The sequence below is a fragment of the Pararge aegeria genome, chromosome 11, assembly GCF_905163445.1.
Source record: "Pararge aegeria chromosome 11, ilParAegt1.1, whole genome shotgun sequence".
Taxonomy (NCBI): domain Eukaryota; kingdom Metazoa; phylum Arthropoda; class Insecta; order Lepidoptera; family Nymphalidae; genus Pararge; species Pararge aegeria.
Genome location: NC_053190.1, coordinates 11725416 through 11751712, shown reverse-complemented (window position 1 = coordinate 11751712; position 26297 = coordinate 11725416). Strand labels below are relative to the sequence as shown.

Genomic DNA, 26297 nt, shown 5'->3' with positions numbered 1-26297 from the left:
ATAAAAATGATTATAAGTACTTTTATCATGTTATTTCCTTGGCTTTATATATCACAGAGAACGATCGGCAGCAATGTATAATTAATTCGATTACTGAAATACCGAAGGAGCTAATGAACGCCGCATGGTGCGATAATACTATTATATTAGCGTGTGCGATATCAATATAATTTAAACTGACTTAAAAAGAACACGTTTTCATTAGGAATACTTCACCATGGACTTCATTATTAAACAAACAGTGCTTCTTGGCAAATTCTTGACGGAACGATAAGTGAGGAGACAGAAAATATGTGCCCCATACTTTTAGGTGTTATCTAGGGGTCGTAAAGTAGTTTCATGTTGCATTATAGAAGCCGAACTTTCCTTACTCAAACACGTAAATTTCCCTCCCATAACTATTTTATAATTTAAATTTTTCATCCCCCGCTAAAGCTGACTGCCCTAGCGCAATAATGACTACTGTTGTCTTATAAGTGAAAGGTCCCATGTTCGATCACCAGCAGAGGCAAATTGGGAATTTGTTTTTTTTTTAACTTTCTCTAGTCTAGTGGGAGGCCTTGGCCATAGCTGGTTACGATCCTACCGACAAAGTCCTACTGCTAAGCTCTTTAAATAAATAAATAAATATACTACGACAAAGCACACATCGCCATCTAGTCCCAAAGTAAGCGTAGCTTGTGTTATGGGTACCTACTAAGATGACTGTTGAATACTTTTACGAATAATATACATATATACTTATTATATACAGATAAACACCGAGACACTGAAAAACATTCATGGACATCACACAAACATTTTCCAGTTGTGGGAATCGAGCCCACGGCCTTGGACTCAGAAAACAGGGTCGTTGCCCACTGCGCCAGTCGGCGAATATGACTCTCATGTAATCTTAAACCCCCAATTTATTTAAGGGACTTATTTAATTTACAAAATAAAAAGCCTGTCTGTGGAATTCCTTTTTAAATCGGTTTAGGCCTTCTGAAGATAAACCAGACAAAATTTAGTGATAAATTTTGTACTACTACTAGGTTCTGTTATCATTAATCCAAATGAAAGGCAGTTAGTTAGAAATCTCAAGCAGAAACTGCAATTTTATTTACAGCTAAAGATTAGAACTTTACCTTTAAGTTAAGTGAAATGAAGTTAAATTTTGGAGCTTTAAAATCATCGCTTAAAAAGATATTTCATCTTAACTTAATATTACAGTTAATTTGACATTATGATGTACAAAAATAAGAGATTATAATCCTGAAACAGAACGTTTACAATATTATAGTAAAACTCTTTTAAGCGACCGTAGTAAGGGCTCAGTGCCTTTGTATGGCTTCCGTTTAGAAGTCCCTTCTCCAATGAAGCGTAAATAGAAAAGACTTATTACCACGTTATCTTCGCCTCACAACAGCGTCCAATCCACAAATTCTTATCAGAATACCAAAGCATACTATGTCAAGAACATGTGCTTTGGTATTGTTATCAATAACTATGATATTGGAATAACGTATTATCTATATCAAGCAGCTGCGAGACCTTGTAGTTTCAATTGATATATTATACCAATTTCATTTTTATACATATACTAGCGGACCCTAGCGACTTCGTCCGCGTATGAGTCAATCGTGAAGCTAGTTTAGATCTGATGCTAACGTAATGATCATCGTGGCTAGCTATGTACATATTATTATTTTACGTTGTATACTGAGTTAGTAAGTTGTCATTATATTAGTTAATCCATACATACATCCATCCTCACAAAATTTCGCATTTATATTATTAGTAGGACGGTATGCATGCATTCATAGTTTTCCCATATGCCTTGCAACTTTCTGATGTTTGTGAAGAGTTATGTCCTTTATCTCCGACAATATTTATCAGATCTTCATTCTAAATTAGACAATACATGCTTGATAGTATACACTTTTAAATAAAAAAAAAACCAAAATTGGTTGCCTGTAAAGTCGGTATACGGGCGAAAGTTTTACGTGACAACGAGTGGTAAAATAATTTTAATGTGAATATTCATTCGTATAGTAGGAAGAAGGATGAAATAATAGTAACAATTTAAAACATTTATTTATACAAAGAATTATATTTAAAACATTAATTTATACATAGAATCTCGCACTGAATTTCATATTAACAAAATTTTATTTTTACCTTTACACATACATACGTATTTATATACAAATATACATACAATAACTTGCAATATATTTGCGTACAATGAAACAGCGTTTACTACAAAGGGACGCGTGCCTTTCACTTTTTATGTCTGTCTCTCTCGCTCTTAGGCGGGCGCGTGCCTCTCACTCGCTCTCATTGTGAGCGCATAACGTGAGCGGAGCGTAACGCAGTTTCTTGAAGTGTCACCCGGCAAACCAATTTATAAGACGTTGTCACGTCAAAAGGAATGATTAAAATAAGTTCAAATTTAACAGAGCTATGAAGTAAAATAGATAAAAAATTTCATCCCATTTCCCGGAAAAATCTTATAGTTTATCGGGATATAAAGTATTCTATATGTTGACCCGGAATATCAGCTACCACTATACCAAATTTAATTTAAATCTGTTGAGTAGTTTTCATGTGATGCCCGAACAGACAGACAGACAGACAAAAATTAAATAAAATCTGTTTTGGACTCAATATCGATTATAAAGCATCCCCCGGTGAAAATTTTCAAAATATATTAAATGTACAGAAATCTTCCATTTAAAGTTTTATTATAAGTATAGATTATTTTAATGAAATCACTTTATATTATTACATGTACTATTTTTAATTTTATTATTTACTACGTATAAAATTATAGTTACATGTAGAAAATGTTATATTTAATGTGTGACGTTTTAAATAAGTACGTCATGTAATGGCGTTTCCCTGTGTCATTATTTTTAGTTATATCACAGCTCAGAGGTCAAATCAATATAAGCAAATAAAGAAGTGATACTGGCAAGGACAAGTAGAAGGATTTTGATGGTAATTTAATTTGCAGTTAGAGAATTTGGTTAATTTGTTGTAGTGCTTTTTGTGCCAGAGCGCGTCCGGGGAAGTGCCTCCCATGCTTATTCCCCAAGGACATGGTTGTTGGCGTTATTACATACACATGAGGCTTAGCTCCTACACATAATCCGTTGTTTTGTTATACTTTTCTTTTTGTTCTATGTACTTTTTGTGGTGTGCAATAAAAGTATATTTATTCATTCCTTTATTCATTCATTCATTCACTCATTCGTTTACTCATTCATGCACTCGTCATTAATTCACTCATTCATTCATTCACTCATTCACACATTCACACATTCATTCATTCACTCATCATTCATTTATTTATTCGTCATCCCCTTGGAATTGTTGCTCTCTTTGTAGGCTATAGTTTTCCAATTATGATCAAGTGGCCCATAAACTTGGTCTGCCAAATATTGCCATGAATGTTTTTCAGTATCTGGGTGTTATTCTACGACCTCCTTGAGCGCTGTGAATTTAAGTAAGAGGTCCCGGGTTCGATTCCCGGAAGGGTCAATTTGGTTATTTAACATTTCTGAATTTTCTCTGGTCTGGTCTGATGGGAGACTTTGGGTGTGGTTAGTTACCACTCTAATGACAATAAGGTGTTATTTAGTGTTCCGGTGGGATGTCGCATAGAAACTTATTAGTGGATATGACTACATTACCCGGCTAAGTTTGTTGTGGGCTCTGGGCGCGTTTGGAACCCTCGTAGCTTTAGGCTTAAGTTGGCGAAATAAGTTTTTACCATCCCCTTAACCCCTTTAACAATTATGTAAACATATATGTATGAACGCTTCATAAGTGCCTGTGATAGGCCTACATGAATAAAGAAATTTTGAATTTGAATTTGAAATAATCCCTAACAAGTTGGTCCGCTACCAAAAGCCGCTATTAATGTAAGTTAAGTGTAACTGGTATAATGGAAAGGTACTAATTTACCTGTATCTTAGTACCTACCCATTATACCAGTTACACTTACTTTGGGGCTAGATGGCGATGTGTGTATTGTTATATGTATTTATTTATTTATTTATTTACACCAATGCTAGCAATGGGTTCGCAATTGATTTTGAATGAGATAGATAAATAAAGATAGAGAATATTGTTTCACGTCGTACAAAAAAGTATAATTTCGTTCCTTTCTTTTCGTATGCTAACCCGACAAGAATCGTTTTAAAGATGGTACGGCTTAATGATATTTTCGGGCATCCTCTTGAGGATACGTGCGATGATTCACGTAATTTCTAATCTTTGAAACTTAATCTTAATACCCACAGGTGCACACGATTTCGTATTTCGACCTTTCAACAGTACCATACCTTATCGTGTGGTTTCATTGGTCTAGTGGTTACCATGTTTGACTTTAGATCACGAGCTCCTCGGTTTGATTACCTGTGCCTTGGAGAGCACGTATCTTTTTATCAATCATGTGTAACAATCATAGTTAAATTCCATCAGCCAGCTTTGGAACAGTTTGGTGGTCTATTCTCCAATATCCTTCTTACCTATGAATGAGACGAGGGCTTCTCCCAACTGTGCTTAGTAGGCTGATTATGTTCGGAGCATACCTACGCATAACTGATTCGTAAATTTAGCAGGTAGCGTGTCCTGGATTCAATTACCGGACGAGGGCTTCTCCCAACTGTGCTTAGTAGGCTGATTATGTTCGGAGCATACCTACGCATAACTGATTCGTAAATTTAGCAGGTAGCGTGTCCTGGATTCAATTACCGGACGAGGGCTTCTCCCAACTGTGCTTAGTAGGCTGATTATGTTCGGAGCATACCTACGCATAACTGATTCGTAAATTTAGCAGGTAGCGTGTCCTGGATTCAATTACCGGGTCGTGCCAAAGATTGGTAAGTATTGGGTTTTTTTACCAAGAAATTTCTGATAATATTCATTTATGAATTATATTTTTAAACTGAGTTTCTTGTCGAATACTTCTTGGTCGGTAGAATCTGCCTACCAAGCGGCAGTACAGTTGCTAAAAACAAACATTAATATCAAAAAAGCGATACTATATATATAATTTATCTTGATAAAGCAACCGGATAATGTTGTAATTAATGTTTAAACAAATATTACTTATGCACGGTTTCACAACTAAATCGATTGTGGCGAAATTTTGCATATCTAGCTTGCAACCTGATAACGGGCCTGGGATATTGTTTTCCCAGGAAATGAAATCATACGCAGGATTTTCAAAAAACGGAATTAACGCGGACGAAGTCACTGGCAACAGGTGTATAAGTACTTATGCAGCTGTTTAGAGAGATATCGATACAACACTTAGATGACATGATTCATAATAATTGCCTGGCTGTATTGTATGGATGACTTAACATAGCACACTAACTAAACAAGGGATGTTCGATACAAAACGTAGTCAAACCAAATAATAAGTCATTACTTATGTGATAAATCACAGCAGATTTTGCCCAGCCACAAAAATTGGATGACAAATGGATTTTCGAATTTTTCATTTGATTTTTTATTGTAAAGCATGCCTCGGTCATTTCAAAGAGGTTACAATCCCCGTATTCAAGGTTGTATGATCGAATAAAAAAAATAACAATGATATTACGGTACGGAATATAACACGGTACAGTTTAAAAACAATATATTATATCCATGCCGATGAGCGAAGCCACTTAAAGATAGTATTGTTGGTTTTATAGAGATAGGTAAAACCTACCTATATGGACATGTGATAATTAAGCCACAAAAACACGAAATAAAAGTGGCATGGTTTTCTTTCCCTACCCTCCAAAATTCAAATTCAAAATTCAAAATTTTTTTATTCATGTAGATCTGTCACAGGCACTTATGGAGCGTTCATACATATGTTTACATAATTGTAAGGGGATGGTGATAACTTCGTTCGCCAACTTAAACCTAAAGCTACGAGGGTTCCAATCGCGCCCTGGTCTAAGAAGAGCCCACAACAAACTTAGCCGGGTAATTTTTTTTCATTTGATATGTTCTGGTATATGAGTCAAAATCTATAGAACTGCGTGCTTTACCATCTGAGACTGCATCATCACTTACAACTATCTGATACTCCAGTCAAGAGCTTCCCTGTAGTTGATAAAAAAGATATATATATTTAGTTATATTTTCCTTTCTTCATTATCATTATCATCATGTCCACCAATGGATGTCCACTGCTGGACATAAGTTAATTATAGGCTCTTGTGCAACTGGTGTCCAGCGGCTCCTTGCGTTTGCTGTCATCTGTCCATACAGATTCTCCTGCTGTTCGCGGAGTATAGCAAATTAAGCTCAATTTTCATAATATATCATGGAATAAAAGTAAAGCCTGCTTCTATCCAATATTTATCATAAACATATCTAAAACCAAAAAAAATTGATTATTAACGTGTGTGGACTTTTCAAGCGTTCGATTATTCAAATTTAAAAAAAAATTGGTTGTCTGTAAAGTCGGCTTACTGACGATAGTTGAACGTGACAACGTCGTAAAAAAATACTGATGGAATGGTTGCATTTTTCAAAAGAAAATTTTAATTTTATATGTTTGATAGATATTATCGTTGCTATAAACAATTGGCACCACATTCACTTTTAACTGCACTTCATACTTGCCGAAAACATAAATGTATTATTGTATAGAAGCTGTCCACGCGGACGCATCGCTCACTCAAGTAGGAGAGAGACAGATGTCGAACGCGGAGGCCGACTGTGCCTCTTTGTCGCTCGTTCCGCGCTCTCGCTTGCACTTCAAGCCTTGAATGGAACGCCTCAGAGCGAGGTAACGCCGCATAAGTCATGTTTTTTCGTTCGTGCAGCCGGCTCTTTCAAATTATAAGACGTTGTCACTTTATTAGCGGTTGCAATACAGATGGACCGTTTATTTTTGACCACATAATGAGCAAGGTTTTACTCGTAAATTATTATATTAGTGAACTTATATATAGTTTTATTTAGACAAATATGCACACATTGAAGTTCCTTAGTTGAACAAGACCCTACAATTAACGTGTTTCCAGCAGAGGACGTCCGTTGGTTGACATGATGATGATGATGATTAAAAAGGAAAGTATATCACTAAATTTATATTTTTTTTATCAAGCGCGTAAGCTGTTCTAGCCTGAATTGCCCTGGACGTATTTGAAACCAACCAATAAGATTGTGCTCTATTGTCTGTCAGTAAAAGGCGTGTAAAGCGACTTATAAAAGTGCCTCGATTTCGTAGCTAAGCTAGGTAAATGGTTTAACCATAGTATAAAATTTTCTCGCTCGCAATCGAAGAGTCGTTTTCGGGCACTAAACTCTGTATCTCTGTCTTAGTAAAATGGACCTAATACTACTTTTCTTAGAATCGCAAATCCTATACTTCTGATTTTTTTTTATGAAACTGTCACTTAAAAGCCCAAACTTATGAATTCTAGGTAAATTTGAGCTTTAACACAATGCTACATACATTTTATAGTAAATTCATACTTGAAAAGGACTCTTGAAAAGAAATTTTATTAAATAAAAGATTTGCTCGCTCGTCCACCCCGCCTACATACAGGTCTCCGACTCCTTTAAAAGAAGTGCTCCCACCGAGCAAATCCAACGACCGAGCCGTAGTTACGTTAGTCAACCGAGAAATACAGATATAATGTGCTAGGTGGCAGATTCGTGTAACCGTTTCTAATAATGCTAAGTGGTGTAGCAGAGATGCTTAGATGTCGCGAGATAGCAAAACTGATACTCTCGCATGCCTAATTCACATATTTAGCTCCAATCCAAAAACACTGAAAAAAACGCGAACGAAATTGCGCACATAAGCTTGTCTTCACTAATATCGTAAAGGCGAAAGTGTGTTTGTTAGATTGTTCCTCCTTTGCACCTTAACAAGGCAATCAATTAACTTGGTTTTTGGTATAGAGCTAGTTGTAACGACGAAGAGTTAAATACTTTCCTTTTTAACGTAGGCAGACAATCGGTTCCTACGGGATGTCTAATAAACGTGAACGAAGAACGGCAAAAGCTAGCGTTTTAATAAACTTCTCGCCTCGCCACCCATCTATGCTTTGGTACCAGGCCTAGCTCTCTAATTTCGATACTTCAGTGCACCCACCCACCTCTGTTTAAGGATCTAGATCAAGAGGAAGTGCTCAATAGATGACTTCAGCTACTTCCGTCCAATTCATCTAGTTTGCGTTATTAGGAAGTAACGGTAATACATACTTACGCCTTTGTTCGTTGAGAATTATTGGAGTACTTATTAAATAATTCTCAACAACCGCAGTGCCCTTCTCAAAATGAATAAGAATAGTCTTTATCTATTTAAATTGTTGAATCATCGGTTTGAAGCAGTCTAGATACGGCATGTATCTAATCAGTACAATCTCTGTCTACTAAATATTTTCAACTTCATGTACAAATAAATACCAATATTTTTTACAAGCTTATGCCCGCTTTCTTCGTCGTCGTTTAATACAAATACCGTTTGTTTTACTGGGATAAAAAGTAGCCTATGTTAATCTCCGTCCTTTCAAGTAAAGTTATGTCTAAAATAAAGAAGATTTGTTGCTAAGTAAGGGCGTGAAGAAAGGACTAAAAATATTAATAAAGACTAGAGGTTCGGTCCGGCTACGCACCGGTTTATATAAAAAAATACTTACGTTTTATTGAATTTTGGAATTGGAAATACTAATAATCCACATCACACATCACATTAATAATATAAATGCGAGATTTGTGATAGTCTGTTACTGTTTTACGTAAAACGGTTTGACGGGTTTGGCTGAAATTTGGCATGTAGGTTGTTTTATAATCTGGATTAACACATAAAATACTTTTTATCCCAGTATTCCCGCGAGAATGGGTACAACAGGATTAAAACTATTTCCTAACTCAATTTTTTTTTTTTTAAACAATTAAAACGACTGCTTCCTTGGATAAGACTTCGACTTCAATTTAGGGGGACCGAGTTTAAACCAAACTACTACCGAGTACTAAATTATGTTCTGAAAGGAGTGTGGAGTACATCAATCCGCACTGGACCAGCGTGGTGAACTACGGCTTTAACCCCTTCTCATTGCGGATACCTGTGCCCTTGAGTCGGCCGGTAATGAATTGATATGTAGAGCAACAAAATCTAGAAGTGATCATATGCCTCCTTCTGCGTTTGTGAACACTGTCACCTAAGATTATTCCAAACAAAAAAAAAATATTCAAATGAAAATCTTATTTCTATATTTTCTGTTCCAAGTGAGCCACTATTATTTATGAACTACTATTCCAAATTTCATGTCGCTTGATAGCTGTGCCAAATGAAAGGATGAATGAAAGGATGAAGAAAGTCGCACCGAAAGGGTTAAAATTTTACAATTTTGGTACGGAACCCTAGGACCTAGACAACTTGTAGAAATAAAATTCAGAAATAAAAATTGTTTATTTGTTAACTTCATTTGCACGATAAAGTGCCTATAGTTAAATCTCCCATATTCGTTATTTAAATTACATATAGTTCAAAAAAAAAATCAAAAAAAAAAAATAGTTATACCTACATAATTTAGACAATTAAATTATTAACATGTTAGTCAAGGTTTTATAATTCTATTTTAATAAAGATTATTTAAATCAACTTATTTTATTAGTGAACTTACGAAATCTTTTTGCTTAATTCTGATTTGCAAACAATAGATACTTTATGCACCTCTACGTCTGTCTCTAGGAACGGAAATACGTGCTGCGAAATGTTCCAATTATGAATTTTAGATTAGTATTGAATTTTAACAATTTCCATGAACTATGGCAAAGGTTGATACCTTTACAGCCATCTTACGAAATAGGCGGAGAACTCAGCAGATTGCTCTTTTTTCAACATCATATTACAGTTTACAATCTTAAAATTTCCTATCTTGTGAGAGATGCGAGCGGAGCGACCTTTTTCTAAGCAGTCTTGTGTCTTGTGTAACCTAACCTAACTAACCATTTGGGTTATATTTTAAGTTTATAAGTATCTAAGTACCTACTATATACTTTCAGAGATGATTCAAAATATGACCAAGTAAACTGACATTATCATCACACAGCAAATCGGAAAACTCATATTGATATTCTACAAAACCTATAAGTACATGATTATTTGTTGATGATTGTATGAATGTTGTATGAAATGACTTCACTTCAATATAAATTATTTGTCGTGGTCGTAGAGAAAATTTTGCAAAAGTTGCATAAATAAACTATCAAATTGTGAAAACGCCATTTTGTAATCGGTTGAGTGACCAATTAGGACGAAACCAGACTTTTAACACCGCGCTGAATTATAGTACAAGAAATAGAGCTTGACCTGCTGCAAATTTTTTAATATTTTTATTTTCTTATTATTATTTAAAATATTTTTTATTTCACTTGCATTCTAGCTAAAACTTCTATTATAAAAATGAGCATTAATTTATGACTCTATGTTGATTGAAGTGTTATGTCTGAATTGTTAGCTTGTTTTATGTGGCATTTTATGATCTCGTATGATTCAAAAAGACCATAAAATATACGTCTTATATTACTACATTGTATTGGAAAAAAAAAGCCTTATTGAGAAAGAACTTGATTGCGAATTTAGCACTCATTTAGCTTGCATCCTGGAGACGAATTAAAGATTATATGTTTTATATTAAAGATATCGTATAGGTACAACAACGTTCCCCGATTCCGAATCGTTCTGATGCGAATTCGTACTTAGAATAAAGCTAGTAATAAATATTTTTATTTAGGTCATACCACGATCTTATCATTACAATATGTATTGATAACAGATGGTACCGATTCAGTTAACGGTGGTTATTTCAGTTACGAGATTATAAAATATTTATGAAGATAGGCCACTGTCAAAAGCACCAGCACGACATGTCATTAACCTTAGTGCTGAGTGATGCCGCCAGATCAAAATACAGTTGTCACAATCCCTTCTCTTACTGCGGGTTTTGTACGAGGCGACTAAGGAAGTACGGGGCGAGCAAAGAACTCTTATGCCCGTTTTTACTGAACCTAGGCATCGCTGAAATCGAATACCTAATTATTTAGGCGATTTCTATAGAAAAAACGTTCCACTAACTCCTAGGTTATATATAAGTGAACGGTGAATTGAATATATGCTTAGGAATCACCTTTGATAAGGCGTTACTTATCCAGACATTGCATTGTTTGTCGTTAGTGAAAACGGGTATTAGTGGCCTTCGTTGTTACTTGTGTAAGCTATAAACATGGCTTATGGCTTTCGCACACCATATCAACTGAAAAACGACTCAACTCAAAGTATACTTTTTTTTTATTATAATAAGTCTCGAAGCATGCAGATGGCCATAAACAGAGCAACACTTCGCAGGACATGCAAGGCACACGTCCTAAAAAGTGCCGCCCTGTGTCCATGGATGGATGTGGATGGATGTGGATGGATATGGATGGATATGGATGGATAGATGTGGATGGATGAATGTGGATGCTAAAGCTGATGTGCCCTTAATTAGCTTACATTGCTTATATAAGCTTCATATCAAATGGCGTATATAACTCTACACACTGCAAAGTGCTGCAGTAGTTGTATTTTTACAATTATTATTCTGCGGAGCGTTGTGCTTCCAAGCAAAGGTGGCTTCATTGGTCGGTTCAAAATTACCTCAGGAATCATGTTATAGAAACATATCATACTGAAAGTTCTGAACCATTCGACGATACTCAATTATCACTATTTTATAACCACTTCTAGTAAGTCGATTGTTTATTTAGTTTGTTTTGTTTACTTTTCGACAAAACTATATTATTACTAGCTGATACCCGCGACTTCGTTCGCGTGGATGAAGGTTTTTTATGCTCACGGGAACTCTCTTATTTCCCGGGATGAAAAAATATCTTATGTTTTATTCCATGTCAAAGGCTACGCCAAATTTCATCCAAATCCGGATAGCCGTTTTTGCGCGATTAAGTAACATACTTGATAACTTATGTTAACTTGATTTTTACTATCTTTACACTGTGGTATAGAGTAACAAAATTCGTGACACGTAATTTATGGATGGTTCCTACCTAAAAGAACGTTGCTAATTTAAAAAGAAAAAGTAATTAAATACATTTCATTTATCTTTGTTACAGAAAGCCGACCAGTGGAAAAGTGTGTGTAAATGGCCGGGTGAGAAATGAGAAGATGTTTAGGAGGCGTTCCTGCTACATCTTGCAAGACGACAAAGTTCATGACATGCTCACCATCCATGAATCCCTCACGATAGCCGCTGAGCTGAAGCTCGGAAACCATGTGAGCAGTAATCAAAAACGTAGAAGAGTAAGTATATATTTCTATAGTCATATTAATCATCATTTAAGTCGATAGTAGCGAAGCTGAAGTGGCATAGCTCAGAGAACCGATGGACGTTGGGGTCCCAAGGAGCTAGAGTGGCGACCTCGCACCAGTAAAGGCAGCGTTGGTAGACGCCCGACGAGTTGCATAGTGGCAACGAGCCGGTACAAGAGAATTTGAGAATAATCACATCAGATCAGAATTGCTCGCTGAGTAGCTTCCCTGAGTTGACGCCTTCTTTTGGGGCAAATGGGACAAAATATTAGCGATCGTACACCAAGCTTCATAATCTACAATCGCTACGGTTTTGTGTTCCTTGTATCCAGCTATTTCTGTGACTCTGTTTTATGTCGTCTGTCCACCTGGGGGGTCTACCAACGTTGCGCTTTCCAGCGTTTATGGTAACGGCGATGGTCGGGGTCTCTGGAAGAGATTCTCTGGAAGAGGTTCCGCTGCCAACCCCGACGGCTAAGCAAAAAATTATAACGCGCGTACTAAATAATAAATGCGCAAATGTATAGGTTCCGTCCATGTTCGACTCAACCACTGCATTAAAAAATAAATAAAAAATTGATCTTGTTTAAATAAATTGTCCACATATACTTATTGCATCCTGCAAGTCAATGTGTTTTTGTCAAGAAATTTTCAGTATTGGCCAGGAGTAAAAAAAATGTCGTTATCTGCTCTTGTGCCTCGTGGAGCAAATTTAGCGGCACTTCCAGGTTATCATTACTAACATGTGATTCCTAATAATACTTTAAAGCCCCCATTGAAGCAGCATGGTAGGTTAATATTATATTTCCATCTCTTCTTTTAGAAGGGTCTGTGCCCATCAGTGGGTCATTTATAAGCTTTGATTGATTGACCCAGTCTGCAGAAGATCCAACGACCGCACACATAAAGTGCTAAAACTGTAATCATTGTTCAAGTACAGAAAATCTGCTTTAATTTACACTCGGTTCGCATAATATTGTAAATTTGAGGCCAAGGTAAATGAGCATCGACTCCAATCATTGCTACTACTTTCATTTTTAACCGACTCAAAAAACGTAATTTCGCACAATGTCAATGACTTAATAATACATGTACCTACTCATAAGTCCTAATCTATATATCATAGACCGAAGTGGTAACTAGCTACGACTGAAGCCAGACAAAACCAGAGAAAAAAAAAAAAAAACGTTCCTTTTTCACGTTCTTTTAAGCGTGAAAAAGGAACAAACCCTAAAACACACTTTGGTATTTAAATCTTATATTACAAGGGCTATTGTTTCAGTAATAAAATTAATATCCTTGAATAGCATAAACAAAGATATGAGGCGAACCTTCTAGAAGCATACGTAATTCTTTAATGGCATAAATAAAGTTTTTTTTTTTGTCCATAAAATGAACAATTACATTGTATGTGGCGCCAAATATCTAAACTGGCCGGCTATGACAAAAAAAAACAACAAAAGTAATTATGAGAATTCACAAAAATAACGATTTTATGTACATTATGTACATTGTCGATGTACTTAGTTAAGACCTTAGTTGAATATTAAGTATACATATATACATGCACATATTATGTATGCATATATGCATGTATATATGTAGTAATATTTTTAGACTACCTAATCCAAACTAGTCCTAACTGATGTTATAAATGCTCAAGTGTGTTTGCTTGTCCTCCCTTTTCTTCTTAACTAAGCAACCAATCAAATTTTATTTTCTCGTGAGGTTTTTGGATCCACATCTTATGTGTCGATTTCTTGGTACTCCAGTTAGACGAGGCAAGGGTACTATCGTAAAAAGGAACCAATCAACATGCGATTCATGTATATATACAGTACAATTTCCGGTGTGCCTATTCCGCATAGGCTACTTTTTTGCATAGGGTTAGTTAAAAGGACGGAGAGTAACAGGCTACTTTGTTATCCCAGGAAAACAAACATTTCCCACAGGATTTGTAAGAAAACCTTTATAAACGCGGACGGAGAACGGACCACCGACGAAGTAAAACATCGTGAGGAAACCTGCGTGCCTGCCAGTTCTACGTTAAGTTATCATAGGCGTGTGAAGCGTGCCAATCGACCATCTCACCCAAGGACACCCGTGGCCTGCAGTGCGTTGATAATGATAAATCTTACTGGCATTTCCAGAGAACTTTTAAACAATCAAAAAAACAAACTCTAGTAAAACTATGATTGGTTGCTTCTTAATAAGTTAGTGTTTTTCAGGTAGAAGAAATAATAACCTCACTTGGTGTCTGTCAAGCCCGGGGGACCAGAGCGGGAAGTTTGTCGGGCGGTCAGAAGAAAAGACTCGCGATTGGGTTGGAACTGGTCAGCGATCCGCCCGTCATGTTCCTAGATGAACCTACAAGGTAAATTTAAAATATTTCATTTTCTTTTTTTTTTTAGCCTTTAACTAAGCTAATGTAAAGTCCTATTTCTGTTAATAACATCGTACATCAAATAACTATCTCTGACGAGGTTGTATATGGAATTTAAAATTAATAATACAAGCACAAAGTTGCGAGTATAAACCTTGATTACATTATAAACGCTTAGAACAGTAAGATAATGCCAATAAGCTAGTCAATAATGAAATAAACATAAAATATTGATCCCCGCGTCTTGTGACCCAAGAGCTGGCACTAATATAGCTGAAAGTATATCGAGCAAAGGCATGTTTTATTAGAATAAAATAGAATTGAACACACACGTCGAAGAGTTAGTCTACCTTTGTAAATTCAAAGATAAATTGGTTAAACTCTAAGTTTAAAAATATTACCCGTCCCAGTTTCCATTTTTAACTTGTCTAAAGAACCATACTACTACTGTCTTATACTACTGTACAACTATACTAAACTAAATGATCATACTAAACGCAGTGCCGGCGCGGCGTAGCAAATGCGTGGTACGTATCGCACGACTCCTCGTGTAACGAGTGTCATATATCTATTCATTGTCATCTGTGTTCCACAACAAAGAAAATTAAACTATTACGTCATCAACACCAGCTGTATGCACTTGCGAAGCACTGACGAGTTTCAAAGCTCATGATTCCCAACGTAACATGTTGCACCAAACTTTTAGTTTTAGTGCGGGTCTAACTAGTAACTATTGGTTTGCCAGTACTGAACCCTTGCGTCGATTGGATAAATACACCTGCTTCGAGAACGAGGGCCAAACTATATCATTGCTGTCATACAAATATGTAAAAATATTCATTGCCAACGTAATAAGAGGGACACAAGCGGAAGGAAAAGTTGTCATGGCTAATGTCTGTGACCTATAAATATGATGAATCGAATGGAATTCGGCTTCACTTTTGGATTTAATTTGAATACTAAGACGCGCCTCTAGTTTTCCTAAATTATCTGCGTTTCAAGCCATTAAAATATCACTTGTTTCAACAGTTAAGGAAAATATCGTAAGGAAACCTGTAAACAGTAGAGTTCTTTATAATGTTCGCAAAGGTGTGTGGAGTCTGCTGCTGGCCTAGTGCGTGTAAGTATACGCACTAGGCCAGCGTGGTGGACTACGGCTATAAACCCTTCTCATTGTGGGAGGATGGGATGGGAATGGTTTGATATGATGATAAAATAACTCGTAAATCAATGCCAATCTTCAATTATAAAAATAAGCTTAGTTAATAAAATTAAGCTTAATTTTCATAATATATAATGGATTTCCGCAAAGTAACGCCTGCTTCTATCCAATATTTACCAATCTTCAATAACCTTCTTCAATATGCCTAAATATATTTTTACCTTAATTTAACATATAATTTGTTGTGGTGCGCATACTTCATGCTCGATACATTTCGGTTATCAGACAAATGACAACACCTAAACATATTTAAACAAAGATATTTAACCTTTGACTCTTGGTCATCGCTATCGGAGCTCTTTGCAATTCACAAATCACTGTGATAGGTAGACACATTGTTAATTATATAACGAAGGCTTAAATAGCACTCACAATCTTATCAGGCATTGACTTGAAATTGACCAAAGTAATGAAAATTATCAGTTTTTTATTACCTCTTTAATATATGTCAAACTACATAATTTTGGTTTATTGATTAGTTCTCATCTCAAACACGGAATTTTTCTTAACTGTTGATAAATTAACAGGAAGAATTAGAATGTCTTCGTTTAGTAAAAAAGAATGTTTAACAACCTTTTTTACTCTATCGTTCCAATCATTCAATTTTGCTGTTACAGTTTGTTTAATTAACGTTATAAATGAACTGTGAAGTTTTCAAGTACCCAGGTGGATATAACCTACAAAAACGTGAGCATTTTTTGTACTAGTTTACAGTTATGATTTTTACGTACTGTTAAGATATTTAATTATAAACTAGAATGATCTTGCTGAGAAAGATTACTTAAATGTATCATAAAATTTCATTTTATGCTAGGATACAGTGTGAGTTTAAGTGCAGCTATTAAAACATAGTGTGAGATATTCTACCTACATATTTTGCCTGTTACCTGAAAGTTAACTACGATTTGTATGGATTCGAAAGAGCGCCATCTCGTGACAATGCTGTTTCACAGTTCGATCGCGTGAAAGTTAACTTCGATTTGTATGGAATCGAAAGAGCGCCGTCTCATGAAAATGCTGTTTCCCAGTTCGATCTCGTGAAGTTAACTACGATTTGTATGGAATCGAAAGAGCGCTATCTCGTGACAATGCTATCTCCCAGTTCGATCGCGTGAAAGTTTACAACAAATTTATATAAAATTTGCAATGCAGGGAAACAGTAATATAATAAAATAATTAGTGCTCCTTTGGGTGGTATATATGTTGTGTTAATATTCTTTCTCTAGTAGCTCAGTAGGTTTGTTTGAAAATGTTGAACTGAAATGTACCAATCATGTAATATTTCTCGTTCCAGCGGCCTCGACTGTTCGATCTCAAAGCAGCTGATCTACCTCCTGCATCTATTGGCTCGACAAGGGAGGACGGTGGTGATCAGCATGCACCAACCCTCAGCGATGTTGCTGCACATGGTGGACAGACTATACGCGGTGGCGGCTGGCAGGTGCGCCTATATGGGCTCCGTGCCGCTCTTGCTGCCTTATTTGAAGCAGATACAGCTCATCTGCCCGCCGTATCACAACACTGTAGACTTTTGTTAGTATGCATTGTAGAAAGCTTGATATTTTAAAGAAGCTAGACAATTTTTGTAAGCTTTATTAACGCTGTATGACTGATTTGAAGCGATGGTAGCGCATTGGGTACCAGCTCGACTTCACGGGGGGCGAGTTCGAATCCCAGCACGCACTTCCAACTTTTCTAAGTTATGTGCGATTTAAGTAATTAAAGTATCACTTGCTTGCATGCCTGAAAGTTCTACATAATGTTCTCGAAGGTGTGTGGCGTCCACCAATCCGCACTGGGCCAGCGTGGTGGACTACGGCCGTACCCCTTCTCATTGTGGGAGACCCGTGCCATGTCGTGGGCCAGGAATGGGATGATATAATGAACCTCAAAAGCACAACTCAGACTCAGTTGCCAGACTTGAGTAGCCAGTTTTTCCCATTGACTGCAAACTTACTTCCTGGTAGATGGCCAATGCCAAGTGGTGAGAGACTAATATGGCTGGGGATGATTCATGATGCATTGGTGTACCTATAACTAACATAAAAATAAATCATCAGACAAAAGACCCATACGATAAATGCTTACTCAAGTCACCACGATAATACTTCACCTAGATAATTTAAGTTGTCCAGCCTGAATAGCACAAATGCTAATTATTTTAATCCCGTGGGTAACTTTTGGCCAGCAGCATTTCCGGGAGAAATATTATCCTATGCCCATCCCTAGGATGCATGTTACGTGCTAAACTTCATCAAAATTTTGAAAAAAAGGTTGAACCGAAAATAATTAACAAACAAAGAAACTAAACAAACTAGTAGCTATATCCAAAAATAATAATAAACCCTTACTTTTTAAAACAGAAGTCCTGTATGGTGTTAAAAACATGCACTCTAACGTCGATTGTTAAAACTATGCACTAATAATCATTTTAAATGAAAAAAATTATCATGAAAACCGATTAAGTAATGTTTATGTGGATTGTTACATAAAAGCATTATCTCTGACAAAGTCTATTTCCCATGTAGTTGCAATACATCCTTATTCCTCACAAAGTTTAAATATGAATCAACAAATGAACAGTTGTGACACTGACTGAACCTCAAGGCAAAGAGAATGTACCTTTTGTTGTATTATTTTCTGTTATTAGTCATGTCCTTAGGAATAAAATGTGTAACGCTATGAAGTAGGTACTCAATTTATTTGTCTTTTTTTATTTCACTTAGCTCTTTACTAACTAAAATTGAAAACTAAACAAATTCAAAGCTGGAATCCTTAATATGGCAGTTATATTAAAAACATCTCCAATTCTACAAACATAGAGAGAGAAAAACCTTAATATGGCAGGTATATTTAAAACATCCCCAATCGGTTGTTACACGGTATCGCAACGGAAAGCTAAATAGCTTGGCGTCTTTGTACAGTAAAGCCTCCACCCAGATCAGTTAAGAAAAAAATCGTATATCATAAATTTCCACTGCCACGTAAGAAACCGGGACCGCCGACTTTTTTTTTTAATGTTCAAATTAAACAAACGAACAAACATTTAACATCAGCCATCCTCTTACAAACTTTGCGTTTATGGTGACATAATATCACGACACTTTTCACTGCACCAGGGAGGTCAACCTGCCGTTTAGTAGCAGTATGTATCATAATTCTATACTTTATGGAAAAAACGCAGTTTATTCATTCGTGATTCAATTTTATCAATGTATGCCTTGAACAATCAATCTCTATAACATAGAACTGCCATACAAAAAATATCATTGTTGATAAAAAATCACGTATTTTGCTTGATTAACATATCATATAAAGGAGAGCGGATAGCAGCGTCCTCTGCAAATACTACCATCTGCTGCGTTCACAAACACGTATGCCCAGCTTGGTGACTATGGGCAAACCCTCCTTGGGAGAGGCCATTAGTTCAGCAGTGAACTGTTTAGGCTATTGGTGAAAATGTACAAAAACAGACTTGGTTTATTAGTTTATGCACGTGTCACTGAACCATCGCTGAGTCTTCAGATTATGGAATAGAATAGAAAAACTTTGTAGCAACACAACACAATAGGGAAAACAGTAATAGAACTTAGTGCTAGGGTGCAAAGGCCTTATCACTAAAAGTGATCTTTAAAGCAACATGAGCGTAAGAAGCCGATAAAAAAGTGGAAAGTGGGTGGTGCATAAAAGATGTTTCAAAAAATAAAATAAACTTACTTCATTTACATATTAACTACAAAAATACTGATATAAATTTATATATACTATAATAGATATTTATGATATATATTTATGCTATTATAAACTTACATAAATCTCAATTACATAGATAAGTACATACATACATTACATTACAAAGATTATAGTATACTTACTTCGGATATAACCAAGGGTAATAGATATGAAAATTTTATGAAACCATTTTTTTTTCAGTTCTAGAAGTATGTGTGGAGAATGAGCATAGACTAGTGCAATGTTCGCAAAATGGAAAAAGCGAACAATGGACGCAAAATATACCCAATGAGACTGATAGAAAATTTTTAGGTAAAGTTGGTTTATTTTGTAAGAAAATTTTAAGTTTTATGCAAAAAGAGTTGCTAGCGCGTCATTATCTTGCTAAACAAAGAAAATTTTGTATTTGAATGTAAAAACAGAAAAGTTACTTGAGAAATGTACCGTCGAGCTATAAGACTATTATATTTAGAACTTTAAACTTCAATGGTTCATCTTTATTATTGTGTAAATTGGTCCTTTACACTTCTTTCATAATTACCGGATCACTACTGGGCACGGATCTACTCCCACAATGTGAACGGCTTAGGCCGTAGTCCACCATACTGGCCGAGTGCGACTTTGTAGAAATTACACGCATTTGAGAATATTATGGAAATCTATTAGAAATTCACGATGCCTCACGATTTTTTTTTCATCATTGTTGGACCAAGTGATATTTTAGATACTTAAAAAGCACATAACTTAAAAAAAGCTAGAGGTACGTGCTGGGATTCGAACTCGGCCCCCCGAAAGTGAAGCTGAAGTCCTAACCACTGGGTTATCAACGCTCAACTCTTCTTTACAAACTAAAAATAATTAAATACAAATAATAATATAAATAGCTCGACGATACAAGATACACAAATTACACACTTTTTATATGAGACGTGCTCTTTGTGTTACATAATGTATACTAAAAACGCACAAAGGTATAGATATCTATGTAAATATATACACAATTTACATATAGCTCATAGTAAGTATTCGGTAACTATGACGCGAGTTCCAAGATTCTTGTTCACCAAAAATCGCGCCTAAAGAAAGTTTCACTTCAAAAACGTTGTGCAATTGAAAATAATATTTTTATTTCAGAATATAAAAGGAGTAAAAGTGAAGAAGTGTATTTAACGTCATTACCAGCCCCCAAAGAAGATCCAACCCGTAAAATATTGCTAGCCCTAAAAAGCACATATCCTACCTCACCTTGGAAGCAGTTCGTAGTTTTAACTTGGAGAGCATTATTGGTATGGAAAAAATATTTAAAAACATTATTTTTAACTCAACATTTTCTACTAATCTCTAGTAGTTAACTTCTAGCCACAAATTTTAACCAAGTAACTAATACTCATTTAGCTGATTCTCTTTAGTTTAAAAGTATACCTATATATAGTATCCATGCTTTTGCCTCCAAGCAGTATTTCTTTGTTCCGGTCTGAAGGAAGTTGTTGCCGGTATAATTGCTCGACAGCAGTGGGCAGCAACCCCACTGGTTGGTAAATATGCTTTGTCCGGCGATTATTGCTAAAAAGAAAATAAGAGATGAAGACTTGAAGAAGAATATAGAATTGAGGATCTACACCATGATACTCGTATCCAATACGAAACAACATGTGGAAAAATATTATCTAATTTAATTATAATTAATTCCCTCTTAAGTTATTACTCATTGTTAGGAGTTTATGTGCAAATAACTTAATGAATAAATCCTGAAATTAGGTTTTTTGTATTGTTTTTTAGTCCATTTGGCGCAGTCCGTCCTTCACAATAATGATGACCGGTATTCACTGTTTCATGGCACTTTTTATCGGATTTCTCTACTACAATATTGGCGGAGACGCGAAGTACATCCGGGACAATTACAATTTCCTCTACTTCAGCCTAATGTTTCTTATGTTCACGGCATTTAATGCAGTTACTATTAGTTGTAAGTAAAAATCTTTATTTCAAAAACCCTGTACCGATCCCAGTATTTTGTATGATTTAGATTAAAGGATCGTTTAAGTTACATTAATATTTTTTGTAGACAAATATGTATAACATGGTAATATCCATACATATACGTGCCGTGTGGTGACGGCAGATCAGAATACTGTTGTCACCAACCCCCCACTTCCGGAGGGTGTCGTATGAAGCGAGTAAGGGACAATAACGGAGAACAGGAGCATCGTCTCCTTTTTTTCTACTACCCTTTACTGCGATCGTCAACCCATCTGCCGAGCGTGGTGATTATATGCAAACAATCCCGTTATACGAGGCTTTAAGTCTGTTGCACACATTGGTATTTTAAGGAGTATTAAAATATTTTACTTAAAATATTGTTCTATGTTATGAATTCAAATTCCGTTCCACCAGCATAGTTCTTGAATATAGTTAATTTAATCTTAACTGCTTTATGAAGTTTCATTTGCCGAACGATGTACTTTTGTCAGTTGGCCAGCGCAACACGATATAATATTTCTCTCCTTTCTAAGTTCCAGAACAGATCCCAGTTACAAGACGAGAACACTTTAACCGATGGTACAACACTGGAGCTTACTACGCATCAACTTTAGTATCCGCTTTGCCCACACAAACAGTGTGTACTATCTTATTTGCCTGCATCACATACTGGCTGACAGGTCAACCGGTGGAGTACAAGAGATTTCTCATATTCAGCTGTACGCTTATGTTGGTTTCGTTCGTTGCGCTATGCGTTGGACTTTTCAACGGTTCTATGTTTAATGTTAAGGTAAGACGGTGTTTTTTATTGTTTACTATGCTATCAATTCTTATATTTTGCCTGAGCAGTGTCCTACTACTACCAGCTACTGTAATTACCAACCCGGTCTGTACAGCGTGGAGTGACAACAAGAAGCCCTACATTTTGGAGAGGCCTATATTCCAGCAGTTGTGTTTGATGATTCAGCTACCTAGAAGAACCCAAAATTGATGACCTCTCTCTATCAGCTCACTCAGAATGTTAATTCTCTTATTCTTCAATTTATTAGTATCTTGTTCTACCCTATCTTCTGAACTAGGTTTTGTTACCTTTAGTACCTAAGCAGTATTCTTTTACATGTTTCAGAATGGCGTTGTCTTCGGTCCGCTCTTCATAATGCCATTCACAGTATTCTCCGGCTTCTTTCTAAGATACAGCGATGCACCCTTTTTTGTTCGATGGCTATTTCAAGTATCATTTTTGAAGCATGGACTGGTTGGTTTAGTTATATCCGTGTTCGGACTTGACCGGTCTAAGCTCAGATGTTCGGATTTATATTGCCACTACTCGCTTCCTTCTGAGTTTATAAAGGACAATGACATGGCAGGAGAGTTGTTTTCAATGGCTGTAATGTGCCTTCTTGCCATAGGATTCGTATTCATTGCGTGTGCCTACATAGTTTTAAAAATAAGATTAAAAAGCAAATGGTAATATATCTATCTTCATAATAAGTGATTAAAGACTGTGATTCAGACATTTTTTAAATTTAAATTTTCAAAACGTTTTCGGTAGATGGTGGTTTTAATGTCAGGGTTGAATGATATGTGTAATAGTATGTATACATGGAACTCAAACCCATTTTTGAGTTCTTTGTATGTAGATAATAATGTAAGAATCCATACCAAACTAAGTTATAAATATTATATTAAGATAGGACAAACATTCCAATTTTGTGTAACAACATTTCACATTTAGGTATTATGTGCATCTGTACTTCAGTGAATATATAGAAATTTGGTGAACTTTATGTACAGTTTTTGATAGCCTTAAGATATTGTGTCTAAAATATTCTCTAGTACCATAAGAATCTCAATGACGAGGTACTTTTCATACGCTTAAGTACAGGTGCTTTGAAATTTTTGGAAATACATTGTATCGCACAAATCATTACAAATATCAAATAGTTCGCTAGAAAATACCTAGTCTATGGCATGGCATGGCATTGTTAAGTTGCTAAGGTTTTTTTTTAAATACTGCTCAATTTCGTTGCATTTATGTTCAACTTAGTGAAGTTTATTGAATTGTATGGAATCCGTAAAACACTTTTGGATATAATATGCGATGAAACTAACAAGGCTAATAGAATGTTTATTAAAAGGAAAGCACGGTAGTCGGTAACAATAAACGTTGAGTCGCATCATACGCAATCTAAGTTAGCCGGACTGAAATGAGCCACAAGTGCCTGCGCAGATACAGACTCAGAAATTCTTAATCATAATCTTTGAGGTAATTTTTGTACATGGTATATGCGCAAGTGTCTTGGCGAGCACACATTAGCCCAGTCAAATATGATTACAAAATCAAAAGGGACACAGTTTTCTCGTGTCGAGATCAAAGATTTTTAAATATATTCTTAGTTCTATTTTCCACCTATGTTATACCCTTGCCTCCTAATGTTAAGCCAAGTCACATTCCTGGCAAGACTCTGATAAATTTCTTGATGAATGTGTATCAGAACACGCGTATGGTGGTTTTCCTTGCATATATTGTACTAAAAAGGCCCCTACACTCGCGAAATTCTCGCGTTTTTAATAATCCTGACAATACCTTTAGTTTTTCAGGAACAGAAAGTTTCCTAGGTCCGTTTCTAGAGTGCAAGATATTTTAATGCAAAATTTCGTCAAAATCATTTTAACTGTAGAACCGTGCATAGTTATCAAATGCGAGATTTTAAATCAGGAGAATTTCCGGGATATAAATTATTATATCTCCAGGGAAAATTTCGTCAAGATCAATTGAACTGAACTGAGGTATCACTAAACAAATAAACATTCGCACACATACACGTTCGCATGTATACAATTTTTTTTTAAAACTTGGTACCGTAATCAAAAATCAGAAATGATTAGAAACGTGCTTTCTGTCTTTATAATTTGTTTCAAATGCTAGAAGGTATTTCGAGCGTCGAGTTTGATTCTGGAGCAAGCGAGGGATTCTTAAATTAATCACAAATGGTTTCATATTGTATTATTGTGGCCGTAAAATCTTAAGCGTATTTTTGCGATTCATATTAACTTCGCACTCGTATACTTTTAACTTTTTCCACCTCGCTGGCTCGAAATGCGCGCCTTAGTTGTTAATCAGTGAACAAAATAGTATTTTTTAGTTCATGGGCAACGATTCTTTTACCACGCAATTAAATAATATTTTAAAGATTTTTGGATGTAGAATGCTGCAAATTGGTATTTCTTATTTCACACGCTTACGAGAAGTTTAGAACGTAGAATTTTATATCGCAATATTTTAGGTGTATCAATTAAAAAACTGTAATGACTTAATTTCGTTTCTTACATCATGTATTTTCTCGCTTGTGATTTTGAAAATATAATCATCGTCTGATTAAACCTACGAAACAGTAAATATATTGCATAGTCATCAAAAGCCCCCGTCTATATTTTTAGGTGGAACATAATATTAATAAAACTTCCATATAATAAAAATGATGAGATTACGTGCGGAAGGAATTTTAGGTAATTTAAATACTATTTTACCTTTTTGTTACTTTTTGTACATATTAAAGTGGTGTTTGTAGCAAATTATAATATTGATTGTTGTTTTATGTTTTTTTTTATCTTCTCTATCTCTATTCCCTAAGATTAATGATAGTTCTCAATTCAATCCTTTATTAATTTTATCATCATCAAAACAGTCATCAATCTTAGTCTTCTCCATACTTTTTAAAAACGGAGATCTAGTTATGTTATTTTATAACCTACCAGCTAATCCCGTTCGTTCTCGCATTACTCAATCGAATTCCTCTTATACAGATATACTGACACAATCGAAACTCGAAGGAGTTATCCTAACCTGATAATAAAAAAACCCTAATATCTGATAGCAGTATCACCTATAAAGAACAGTGTGAATCGAAAGCCTCCCGGGATCAGCTCAAACCATGAAAGACGCTATAGCTAACGAGAATAAACAGTCATCTTGCCAGTGAGTTATTTATCGAACTGTAAGGTTGGAGTTTCCTTTGACCAGATGTCGCGCGCTGGACCCTAGGCTAAACTACTCGAGACCACTACACAAAACGCGATGGTGCTAGTTGTAGCTAATTTAAGAATGATAAAGTTTTACTCACTCAGTGCCATACGCAGATTCTTAAACACGTCAAATTCAAATCGGAGTACCTTAGGGCAGCTGTTTGTCACCGCGCTTATTCACTGCTTACACGGCCGACGTCCCCAAAGTCGCGATCATTTGTGTGATGGTAAGGACGGTGAGGAAGACGTGCTCTTGGCCCAATATGCGTAGTGTAGTGTTTTGAGTAGGATGCCCATCAACTTTGAGAAGAACAAGACATCCAGTAGCAGACCTCAGTAAACTAGTTGAAAAATAACATATACCTACTAGAAGCTAAACACAATTCCAACAAGTAAAAAATCATGTGGTGAAAAATAATAAAGGCAGGACCCGAATCTTTAAGGATTAATTTAAGCAGCCGGGTAGCAAAATGCCGTCTGGGTAAGCAGGCGCAGCCTTTAGACCAGCCCGGATTTAGGAAATGGGCGTATCCTAAAGTTGGTGGACCAAATTAAAATCTTTACTTAACTTAACAAAGAACAAAAACCATGATCCCACTGCAGTGGTAAATGTATGTGATAAAGACGAAAGGATG

The 26297-nt window shown here is 35.7% G+C and overlaps 1 protein-coding gene across 2 annotated transcripts in view; it reads left to right on the top strand.

Annotated features, from left to right (window-relative positions):
* Nucleotides 1-25229, top strand: part of LOC120627262 (ATP-binding cassette sub-family G member 4-like) — a 55240-nt gene extending 30011 nt beyond the window's left edge. For both annotated transcript variants that reach the window (XM_039895180.1, XM_039895181.1), the window contains exons 3-10: nt 12124-12310; nt 14548-14693; nt 17219-17457; nt 19858-19968; nt 20791-20942; nt 21436-21622; nt 22170-22426; nt 22763-25229. In XM_039895180.1, the coding sequence (XP_039751114.1) occupies nt 12124-12310; nt 14548-14693; nt 17219-17457; nt 19858-19968; nt 20791-20942; nt 21436-21622; nt 22170-22426; nt 22763-23107 (1624 nt within the window). In that variant the 3' untranslated portion in view covers nt 23108-25229. The remainder of the gene's footprint in view (nt 1-12123; nt 12311-14547; nt 14694-17218; nt 17458-19857; nt 19969-20790; nt 20943-21435; nt 21623-22169; nt 22427-22762) is intronic.
* The last annotated feature ends 1068 nt before the right edge of the window (nt 25230-26297 follow it).